Consider the following 12,036-nt stretch of genomic DNA (forward strand, 5'->3'; position numbering starts at 1 on the left):
TCAGCGCAGGACGCGTCTACATGTATCGAAAGTTTCTAGAATGTTATCGATGCTTGTATCCGCTGTCTGCTGTCGTCGAACCTTGTGTAATCTGATTGCAGGTATGTGCGACGCGAATGGTGTAGAAGTTTGTGGAAGGCACGCGGGTCCCAGCGGTTACTTTGGAACATTCGACGACTGATTTATAAAAGCCGACGCGTTTGACCCGCTGATCAGATTTTGATGATCGCCGACTGTGTTCGCCGTTGTCGCCGTTGTTTAGCTGTAGCCTGTCCTTGTGGGCACAGGTTCGCCCAATAAAAGTTAGTTTCGTCTTTCGCAGCATTGCTACTGTGTTCTTCATACGTCACTCCACGTGACATCTGGTGGAGGTGCTTCTCGTTCATCTACCGGACGTCCCCGACAAGCCGTGATCCAATCCCGGACCGCAAAGAGAACACCAACGTAGTCCCAGACCATCGAACAAGCCGCCGTCTTCAACAGCTGCCCCCGGAGCACGGACTTCTACCCGAGAAGACCAAGAAGATTGTGGCTGTTAAGAACGGCCCGCTGAGGTGCAAGTTTTGCCAGCCAGTTGCAACAGCGGCGTCAACTTTTCTTGGAAAGCCACCTTCATCCTCTACCCAAGGACGAAGCAAGGAAAAAGTGGAGAAGGAAAGGCAGGGAGGTTAACCAGTTTGGCTTAACCGGCTTGCTACCCTACACAGGGGAGAGGGATGGGGAGATGAAAGATGGGGAAGGGGGAGAGAGAGCACATAGCACAGCACACACACATCGTCCGTTGGAGACCATCAATCTGGCATGGTACGTGATATCACTGTCACAGCCGCTTGTCCAATCCCGTCTCTTTCAAAAACCGAAGTAGTCCCTTTGTCGCCTTCACCTGCGATGTCTTCTGTCGGCGGCATGTGAAAATCGTGTCGAGGGACAATGGTCTAGTGTCAAGGTACGCTATAACAGATGCCAGGGAATGTCGCTGAACCTTATATTCAGGAGAGTCGCACAGAATGTGTTCCAGCGTCTCCTAGCAAAGACAGGCATTGCAGAGAGCGTTGTCGGCCATTCCAATGCGGAAGGAGTAAGATTTCGTGAAAGCCACCCCTAGCCATAAGCGATAAAGCAGAGTCGCCTCTCTTCGGCGGAGTCCAGTTGGCATATAGAGACGCATCAAAGAGGGCAGGTGGCATTGACGGTTGCTCTGGTTGGTCTGGCAGTTTGGTGTGCACCATAGAGAGAGCGTGATCTCCTGTGCAAGCACTCGAAGTCTGCTAGCTGCGTCGGATCGTGAAAGCGGTATGGCCTCTTCTTGTGCGTCTTCAAGAGCTGCCCGAGCGGCATTATCGGCGTCTTCGTTTCCAGTGACGCCGTAGTGACTTGGCAGCCACTGAAACGTCACGTGGTGTCCTTTCTCCTGTGATGTATGGAGTAGGCATCTAATATCGAATACGAGCTGTTCGAATGGCCCGCGACGCAGAGCTGATAGTACAGATTATAGGGCTGCCTTTGAGTCGCTGAAGGTTGACCATTGTCGAGGTGGCTCCCGATTGACGAAACGAAGTGCAGCGCGGAGAGCAGCTAATTCAGCAGATGTCGATGTTGTTGGGTGGTCAGTCCTAAAACTGATCGTAGCAGCTTTTGCTGGGACAACCACAGCACCGGACGAACACTGGATGTTTGTGGAACCATCAGTATAAATGTGTTCACTGCCCGCGTACCTCTCGTGCAGAAGAAGCAGAGACAGTTGTTTCAGCACAGGCGACGACAGTTCAGACTTTTTCCCGATTCCTGGTACACTGAGATGGACTGTGGGGCTGATAAGACACCAAGGGGGTATCGATGGTTTAGATGCAGCGGTGAAGCCCGAGGGTAGTTTGTCGTTGTACTTGATAGTTTTAGAGAATGATGATTGGTGCCTATCTGAAGGTAGTGCTGCAAGGTGGTGATAGGGGGCACGTGCAAAATGTCTGATGTGCGTTCTCAGGGCTTCCACCGTAATGTGAGTTCGCATTGGATGGTCCCGAGCAATCGCAAGAGTTGCCTCTGTTGACGTGCATCTGGGCAAATCAAGGCAGACTCTTGAGTGCTTGAGCTAGTGCTGCCTGCAGAACACGAATATTTGTCTTGCAGGCGTTGTTCAGTACAGGTAGACTATATCTTAGAAAACCGAGAGAGCTCTGTAGAGTTTAAGCATTGCGTCTACTGACATCCGCCACGTATTTCCTGTCAAGTATTTAAACAACTGGGAAGTTGCTGTGAGGCGCCGTTTCATGTACGCCACGTGCGGGCTCCAACAGAAGTCTCGGTCAATAATTACGCCAAGGAATCTGTGGGTTCGGACATAGGAAATGGTCCGCCCATTGATTGAGATGACATGAGGCGCCATCGGTTTGCGAGTAAATGCTACTAGTGCGCATTTTTCTGGTGATATGCTGAGACCCTGTTTACACAAGTAGTTCGCTGTCAAAGTGGCCGCTCTTTGAAGTCGCGCACGTATCTGAGGACGTGTGACTGCCGAAGTCCAGACACAGATGTCGTCAGCGTATATTGAAATTTTGATGGTAGTTGGCGAGTATTCAGCAAGTCCAACAAGAGCGAGGTTGAATAGCGTCGGGCTGCGAGCACCGCCTTGAGGAACGCCCCTGCTGGTATGGCGTCGCGTAGTTGGGCCATCGTCAGTTACCACAAACAATGATCTTGCAGATAGGTAACTTGCAATCCACAAAAAAACTCGACCACCTAGGCCAACCGTCGGAAGGGCGTCGAGAATGGCCTCATGTAATACGTTATCGCATGCCCCTTTCACATCTAACAGTAAAGCTGCAGATAAACGCTTACGGGAGCTTTCGTGCTGGACATATGAAACGAGATCAACTACATTGTCGATGGAAAAGCGGCCACGTCGGGAACCAGCCATGGAAATCGGATAAATCTTGTAGTATTCATGGTACCATTCCAGGCGGCCAAGGATCATCCGTTCCATTATCTTTCCTACACAGCTGGCCAGCGCTGTTGGGCGGTAAGAGGTGAGTTCTAATGGGGATTTGCCCTGCTTTAAGAGTGGCACCAGGCGGCTTACTTTCGGTTCGTCAGGAACATTTCCCTCCTGCCATGAGGAGTTGTAAAGGCTCAACAATTCTATCCGTGCGGACTCTCCGAGATAGCACAAGGCCTGTTATGATATACCATCCGGACCCGGAGATGATGAGCGCCTGCAGAGAGCTAGAGCCGCTTCGAGCTCCTCCATTGTAAAAGGAAGGTCCATGCGGCAATCACGGGAATGGGGGACGTCAGCTCGGGCAGGAGGATCTGGACGAGTCGCTTGGTCTGCGATCCGCGCACAAAAGTCTTCTGCGACATCGATGTCTTGCCGCCCTTGGGAAAGCTCTAGCGCCTTGAATGGAAAACGCCGTTCCGGAAGGCAACGCAGACCTTGCACCGTTTTCCAAATGTGAGACAGTGGCTTGCGGGGGTCGAGTGTCTGGCAAAACGTTGTCCAACCTTCCGACGCTAATCTATCCATACGACGCTGAATCTTCCTTTGCATCATCCTGGCTGCCCTAAGGTCATGAATTGATTTTGTACGCCGATATCGACGTTCCACCCGGCGACGAAGTGCTCGAAGTCGCTCTAATTCTATGTCGAAGTAATTTCGCGTGGAAGAGATCGTCATCATTCGAGTGGCGTTTCGCATCGTAATTTTAATCGTTTGCTCTAACCCAGATGGTAGGCCCTCGCGGCAGGCATCTTCCATCTCAGATTTGAAGTTGGCCCATTGAATCGTCCGAATGGTATTCCGTGGGCCTGATCTAGACGACAAGCCTTTGATGTTCAGATAGGTGAGAATGAGGTCACTCCCATGTGTCTCAATGTCTGGAAACCACTTCACACATCTGGCGAGAGAGTTGGAGACGAAAGCAAGGTCGAGGCAGCTGCCGTATGTCGCGCCTCGAAGAAAGGTGGGGGTAGCATCGTTCAGTAGAGCAAGGCCATAGATCCTCTAGCCAAACGGCGTGATTAAGTCTATTGTGTACCAAGGACAATGTGCCACGTCCGCCACTCTGCGTCGTGGTATTGCCGAGATGAGTTCGACGAACCAGGCTTTATGACTGAACACGCCACCGCCGACCTGGAAGAGACGGAAGACAACGAAGAGACGGAAGACAGAAGACAACGCAGAACCGGCGGCCGCGCTGCGGGGGTCAGCTCGGGGAATAAGATGCGTCTTTGATGACGTAAGCCGCGGGTTCTGCGAAGACCGTCTGACGTTGGTGAGGACCGTGAACCTGTGCGGAAGTGTGTGTGTGTGTGTGTGTGTAAGCCCTCCCGCAGAGAGGCGGCTCGTCCACTGGTCGAACGTTTCCCTCACCTAGGGATCGAGGGAGGACCGAGTGTTTATAAACCGCTGTTGTGTGATTGATCAGTGTACTTTCTCTCGCAGTCATTCTAGACTGATGAACTGAAACGTCCTTATGTAGATACTGTAACTAAACCCATATTCCTCGTTCTCGATTAGAAGCAGTCCTTCCCTTCAACAACGTCCTCAGCGTGGATAAGTTGGACGACGGCATGGGCCAGCTACCATCTAATTCATGCCCGACTCCAATCTTGACAACTGATTACGAATAGTGGGATTGACCTCACAATCCTCGCATGGCCAAGGCAACCACAATGGCAGCCCCAGTGTCACCCATCGTATTTCAACAGCCCACAGAGCCCCCTACTTTCCGTGCAGCTACGTCGGAGGATCCGGAAACCTGGCTCGAAACCTTCGAAAGGATTTCGGCCTTCAACAACTGGACCTTTGAGGATAAGCTATGACATGTGCACTTCTTGGAAGATGCCGCGAAGACTTGGTTCGAGAACCTGGAGTCCACCCTTACGACATGGGAGCTGTTCCGCAGTAACTTCCTGAGGACGCTCACGAGCGTTGTCCGTAAAGAAAGGGCCGAAGTTTTGCTGGAAACCCGAGGCCAACTACCCAATGAGACCATCGCCATCTTCACGGAAGAGATGACCCGTCTCTTCCTGCACGCTGACCCGGAAATGTCCGAAGAAAAAAAGTGCGTTTCTTGATGCGATGCGTAAAGCAAGAACATTTCGCCGGACTCATCCGAAACCCACCGAAGACCGTAGCCGAGTTCTTGACAGAGGCAACGATGATTGAGAAAAAATTTAGAAATGCGCACTAGGCAATATAACCGCCAAGTGCTCACGCCTCAGTGCGCCATCCAAGCACTGGGCTCCGGGGATCTCCAAGAGAACATCAGGGCCATTGTGCGCGAAGAAATGCGCAAGGTCTCGCCTTCGTCGCAGTCTCAAGTGGCCTCGATCGCTGACAACGGGAAAGGTGAGGTTCAGCGATGGCTTGGAGTTCCTGAGGTGCAACCTCAATTACCGCAGCCCCAGCCGGAAGCAATGACCTACGCCGCCGTCGCACGCCATCAAGGTCCCCCTCCGCGACTGCGCCAGGTCTCTGTAACGCCCCAATTCCGTCGTCCGCCACCGCCGCCGCCAGCACGCCCACCCGTCGCCCAGCGCACCCACGTGAGGAAGACGGACATTTGGCGCGCCCCCGACCACCGCGCGCTCTGCTATCACTGCGGGGAAGCCGGCCATGTGTACCGCCGATGCCCAAACCGCGACCTGGGATTGCGAGGCTTCGCTGTCAACGCAGCGTGCCCGAGGGAAGGTTCCACTATAACTTCTGCTATAACCGTCTTGACCAACTTAGAAGGACCACACTTGAAGTTGAAAATGGCTTCACACTTCTTGGCAGATAGTACCAGCACACGTGACCTCACTGAAGGAATATTCTTCAATCTAGAAATTGCACTTGATTATCTTTTGCGAGCTCAGTTCTGAAGTTGCCAAGAGCGGTATAGAAAAAGCTTGCTTTGTGTACGTTTTAGAAAAGTCCTGCCTTTACCTCTTGAATAAGAGCTTCATGGGTCAGGTAGAAAATTTTCAAGATGCAGGTTACCCTGAAGAAGTACGCATTTCCGTATGCAAGAATTTAGCAAAGGAAATTTAAATGCCAACAGAAAAGACGACGACTTGTGAAGAGTGTAAGCCAAACACAGAACATCGGCGTTGAATCCCTATGGGCACGAAATGCGCATAACTTGAAACATGTTGGCGCTAGGTATGAAATTAATGTGTTTATAACAAACAAAAATATAAGCTTTTGGTTGTATTCTTGCGCGTTAACAGGACCAAATAATTACCGCTTTGCCTTGTGAAATACCGCAACAAATTTTCCAATTGTGCGTCTGGTGTAGTACACATGGTTCCCCTTGCCTGCGGTAAAGTGTGTGCACGAGGCAGTCCGGAAGATGCGTCAACAATCGCCTGAATGAACATCAGGCATATATAAAAGCTTCTAGATCATCACATCTTGCTGACCATTGTAAACATTGCGGTTGCCATCCGATTTTAAAGAACGTGACATTATATTTCGACATCGACATCAACTAACTCGACAATTCGTAGCATCATACCAAATCAAGGAAAGGGGAGAGGCGTGCCTGTCAAGCAACAATAATATTGCTCTTTAAGGAGTAAGCCTAGCATGATCATTAGCATTTAACTGCGTTTTTTGCTTATATTGTAAGTCCCTTTCTTTTGCGGACGGTTCTGCTCATTTAATCTGTATCTACGCTCTCTTGCATGTGCGTATGAAGTTGTGTAACTAGCTTATAGTTCGTACGTTCAATAAAAATTTTCAGTTCTGAAACAAACGCTCTCAGTTTGCTTTTCTATCAACTTCTGTCTATTTTCCGGCGCACTCTGTTCAACACGAGTCTCTGCATTATTGCTTACAGCGCAAATTTATTATTACTTATAGTGCTAATGTCTCTTGTCTTTGTCCCGGTTGATTCGTTCGCGCTGTAAATAATAAACACAGCAACTTCAGCTGACGACGAAGTGAGGTATCTTCGGAGAATATGTCATGCGTTATGCATACGGCTTGATAGAATGTTAGTTTAAGGAGGGGTTTTGGTACTTCATTTAGCCTTTCTTATACGCGTATTTCTTTGTTTTGTTTGCTTGTTCTTATGTGCTCTATATTTTTACAATGTGCCGCTTCTCCTCCGAGAAAACTCCCAATATGAACCTGAAAAAAATATATAATTAATAATAATAAAGTAATGTTACTTGCAATTGTTTTCGTTTTGCGGTGTTTTTCGCGCTTTTCATTTGGGAGCATTAACACGAGAAGAATACACTGATCCTATACTTTCGAGTGTTATCGCTAAGCCACCATTTATAGCACCAGTATGTTATGTGAGTTTCAAATCATTTTATTTGCGTGCAAATTCTGTTCTGGTGATCTGGGTCCCTTGTGAGCACTTCGCGTGAATATACCTACTAATAATTAGTTTGTCGCCAGAAACACGGTCGCAGCGAGTTTAGTATCTAAAGATAGGACGAGCGCTTTGTCCTGTCTTCACCTGCGCCCCTCACTGTGATCGTGTTTTGCGCTAAATTCATTACTATTTGAGGAGAACCAGCTGGCCCTACAATAATTGGTATAATACTACTAACTTAAAGCTTCAAGAGGCTCACTACTAATCACGAACTACGTCTTTTGCGTGAAAGCTATCAGTCTACGCGACATAGAATATCCCAGCCAGCAGGAAAGCGTCACATCTCCAACAAAGGCAGAAATCCTGACTCTTTTCAGGCAAATCTCCCCGCATCAACAATTGTTATTTGTAACGAGAGCTATGATTTGACGGGACACTAAAGTGGGAGGCTTGCCTGCACTACCAAGAGTTTCGTGGGCTGACATGAGCACAGACCCACTGCGGCACGTAAGACACAATGCGGGCCACAGTGGCTTTCTGAACAGCGACAGATCACTCAAGCTAACGTAGTTCCGGGGGCTTCTTGCACCTGGCTTGAAGTACTCATCCCTCCACCAGTGAAAGCTGAGAGAGCTGTCCATTCCTTGGATCATTTTCAGGCATCCGGTTCGGAAAATGTACGTCGTGCATGATGTAGCACATGCATTTCGGAACAGGTCGCCAGCTTCGGTGCGTTGTACTATGGTGGGCGTAAAGAGCGGCCTGGCAGTGTAATTTCATTCCAAGGTGGTCTTTGTCGCTGTGCGCCGTGCGCGCATGTTCCACAAGCAGCTAGAGCCACCCAATGCGCTCGGCCCTATAACCTTGAGCCTCTCTTTACGTCGACTGGAGGACGAAGGCCTCTCCCAGTGATCTCCAATCAACCCTATCTTGCTCATGCCGACTTGCTCCTCGAAATTTCCCACTTTCATTGCCGCACCAAATTTTCTGCCGTCCTCGACTGCGCTTCCATTCCCTGGAACCAATTCTGACATTGTGACAGCGTCTCCGTCTCATTACATGGTATTGCGCCTCCGTCTTCCACATTCCTTTGACTTTCATCCGATATCGTAGCCATCTTCACGCTAAGTCATACTAATCTGATTGCAAATATAGGGGACCGCACTTCGGCATTTAACTCTTCATTTTTACAGCAAGCAATAAAACGTGGCAATGCCGTACCAGAATACATAGGCTCGTGCACTGATCGCACAACTTTTCGTGAAAACTCGCAGTTAATTTTTCATAGCCCTCGATAAACCGCCGACGTACAAAAAGGGCACACCAAACGGCGATTTTACCTTCTATGCTATTTTCTTCGCTTGTTATCTCTATTTCTTACTTTATTCTTATTGCTGAGAATCATCTTAGACGTTTGTGTCTATCATGCACTGTTCACCCTTCTGTTGTTTTTCTTTTATTGTTGCTTTAGGTCATGTGAACCACAAACATGCGCCCTGCCCTTATGTAACGCCCTCGGGCCTTTGAGGTGAAATAAATGAAATAAAATGAAAACTCTAATGGTCCACCGGTTATCTGCCCTACTCGTTACATGGCCTGCCCAGCTACGAGGTTCCTCCTAATGCTAAATTGAATATCGGCAAAGCCTGTTTGCGCTCTGATCCATTCCGCTTTCTTCCCGTCTCTTAACGTTGCGCCTAACATTTTTTGTTCCATTGCTATTTCCGGGGTGCTTAACTTGTTCTCGAGCTTCTTTCTTAACGTTCAAGTTTCTGCCCCTTATGTTAGCACCGTTAGAATGCAATGATTGCAGACTTTTGTTCTCGTTCACAGTGGTAAGTTCCCAGTCAGGATTTCGTTATGCCTGCCGTATGTAATGCAATCCAATTTTGTTCTGTAAGTTTCCTTATTATGATCAGGGCCTCTTTGAGTAACTGGCCTAGATAAACGTACTCCTGCGCAGAGCCTAGAGGCTGACTGGCGATCATGAATTCTTGTTACCTTACCAGTCTATTGGACATTACCTTTGTCTTCTGCATATTAACCTCCAACTCTACTCTTACACTTTCTCAGTTAAAGTCCTCAATCATTTGTTGAAATTCATCCCGAGTGTTGCTGAACAGAACCGTGTAATCTCTAAACGAAAGGTAGTTTAAATATCCGCCATTAATCCTCGCTCTGAAGCCTTCCCAGTTAATGGCTAGAATACTTGTAAGCATGCAGCGAATAGAATTGGAGAGATAGCGTCTTCTTGCCTGTCCCTTTCTTGATCGGTAGTTCTTGTCGCCGTCACTCTGTGCCGTGGCAGTAGGAGCAAGCTCTCCTCGCTCGAACAGTGTGCAGCTGCGATGCGCCCGCCCGCACGGTGTCCAAGCTGCGCCACGCTACGCCCATTCCCACGGCCGTGTGCTTTAGCGCCGACCCGTTGTGTGTCTTCGCAGGCGCCGTCCAGTGCAGACCGCAGCCCAGCATGGCGGCTGTCCGCAGGCGGTAGCCGCGTCGGCTGGCGTTGGTACGTGACCGTGTGCGCACTGTCCTGGCTGTGCTACGTAAACGCGCTCAGCTGCGGATTCGTCTTCGACGACGCATCGGCTGTGCGGGACAACCGGGACCTTCGGCCGTCGACGCCCATTGGCAGCCTGTTTGCGAACGATTTCTGGGGAACACCGATTCACAAGGTAGGAGCAGTGACCGGCGCTGTGCCATTGCCCATAGTGCTTCTTACAATATACTGGAGGTAAATCTAGCACGGCAGTCGCTGACCCACCATTGGAATGATGGGAAGTGCGTAAATTTGTGTGATCTTCGTGCTTGTGGATCCAGACGTTCTTGTGGCTTTGTTTCTTACGCTTCATATGCTTCCAATGTCGTCAATTTCAGAGCAATCTATACTTTTCCAAGTGCAGGAATCGTAGCGAACATGCAGAATCGCTACTAACCGCAATGATGGAGCTTGGTGAGGTGGCCAAATCGAAACGGGCTAAGCGTCGAAAAGCACTGGCATGCCCGCGATAAATTCATAAGGGCGTTTCACATCGCCTGCTGGTGTCTCGTTATTGGCGTAATGGTTTCAAGATCAGGAATCTGTGTGGTGGTCCTGTGCTCGAATCCTGCGGTCGGACACTTTTATTAACGCTTCTTTTTTAATAATTTGTTACCCCACACATTGTTGAAAATGATGAGTTTACAAAGTGACGAAGCCATTTGAAATCTGAATGACGAAGTTTAGGCAAATACACGTACCATAATGCCATGCTGGCTCAATCATTGCAGCTCCCGCAGACACTAGCTCCAGAGTTCCCTCTGGTAATTATTTTATGAAACTGTATGTCATTGGCCATCTTCCTGTGCCTACCTTGACTGCTACATGCTTATCTTGGTTTGTGGCTAAAAACAACAGCTCGCTAAAAACGAAAACGAAGGAAGGTGTTTGGTTCAAGTGGTTTTCCTGGGCCAAACGTCCTACTCCATTTTCTTTGGCCGTGGAAGTAATCGCTGAACTCTTGTAAATAAGTGCTTTGCGCACTCAGCAGGGAGCGGTCCTAATTGCAGTCTTTCTTTTTGACACTAGTCTGAACGGAATTGCAGCCGCGTCGTGTAAACCGAGCTTCATAACATAAATTTTCATTATGGTGTTTTACGTGCCAAAACCACGATGTGATTATGAGGCACGCCGTAGTGAAGTACTCCGGAAATTTGTACCGCCTGGGGCTCTTTAACGTGCACCTAAATCTAAGTATGCCGGTATTTTCGTAATTTGCCCCCATCGAAGTGTGGCCGCCGTGGCCGGGATTTGATCCCGCGCCCTCGTTCTTAGCAGCCCAACGCCATAGCCACTAAGCAACCAAGGCGGGTACCCGAGTTTCATGTCGTTGTCACTTCGCCATGTCACTTGTGTGGCTTCTACATATGCTGCGTGTTTTCGTGGCTTTCTACTTGCGCCCAGTGTTGGATCTGGAGGACAATCCCAATTGCTCGTCCCCCCAGATTTTTGGACCTTGCCGTTGGGTGCGGGAGTTGGCCGAGGCTGAGGAGGACTTTGAGATGAAAACTGGAGGCTTATTTACATTATTTACAGTGAGAGTACAAAGAAATTAACAGTCATAATAGTCATTATGGGCCGGCAGCAACTCGGACGCTGTGGCCCGGGGCAAGAAGCTCGAAAGAGATGAATGAAGGAACGCTCCACTGCGGCTCCGGGTCTCTGGCTTTTAAGCCGTTCGGTGTCTCGAAGTCACGTCAAGTTCGGCCAATCGGCTAGCCCGCTCAGGTGACGCAATTTTCGGCCAGTCGGCGAGCCCGCTCAGGTGTCGTCATTTTCGGCCAATGGTAGGCGCCCGTGCGATTGTGTCACACCCGGCGCCGAGGGTCGCTGCTTGGGCCCCAATTGTCCGAGTGCTTACTTCTCTCTGCGGTATTGTCATCCTGACTTGCAAGCGCCGTCACAATAGGCGGATGGGGGTGACGTTTCAGTGCTACAAAGCAGCTTTGCTCGGTACTCACGTTACCTGGAACCGTGCCGGGCTCCCGCTACACTTTCGGGAAGAGTCAAGCAGTGAATAGCTCCATCTGCGGCGCACGAGGTGGGGGACGCGACCTCGTTTGCACGTGCCGCGCCTCGGGAGCGGGGTGGATCTGCTTCTGCGTTCCTTACTTAGGTGTGGCGCGATTCGTTGTGGTCTGGTGAACTCGAAGGAGGCTCAGGAAAAGGTCCCGTATCTAACAGCTC

At 49.7% G+C, this 12,036-nt stretch overlaps 1 protein-coding gene across 3 annotated transcripts in view; it reads left to right on the plus strand.

The window, feature by feature from the left end:
• Positions 1 to 12,036, plus strand: part of Tmtc3 (Transmembrane O-mannosyltransferase targeting cadherins 3) — a 789,094-nt gene that overhangs the window by 420,559 nt on the left and 356,499 nt on the right. For all 3 annotated transcript variants that reach the window (XM_050185292.3, XM_050185293.3, XM_055074786.2), the window contains one exon: positions 9,749 to 9,985. In XM_050185292.3, the coding sequence (XP_050041249.2) occupies positions 9,749 to 9,985 (237 nt within the window). The remainder of the gene's footprint in view (positions 1 to 9,748; positions 9,986 to 12,036) is intronic.

This window comes from Dermacentor andersoni, chromosome 4 (assembly GCF_023375885.2).
Source record: "Dermacentor andersoni chromosome 4, qqDerAnde1_hic_scaffold, whole genome shotgun sequence".
Lineage (NCBI taxonomy): Eukaryota > Metazoa > Arthropoda > Arachnida > Ixodida > Ixodidae > Dermacentor > Dermacentor andersoni.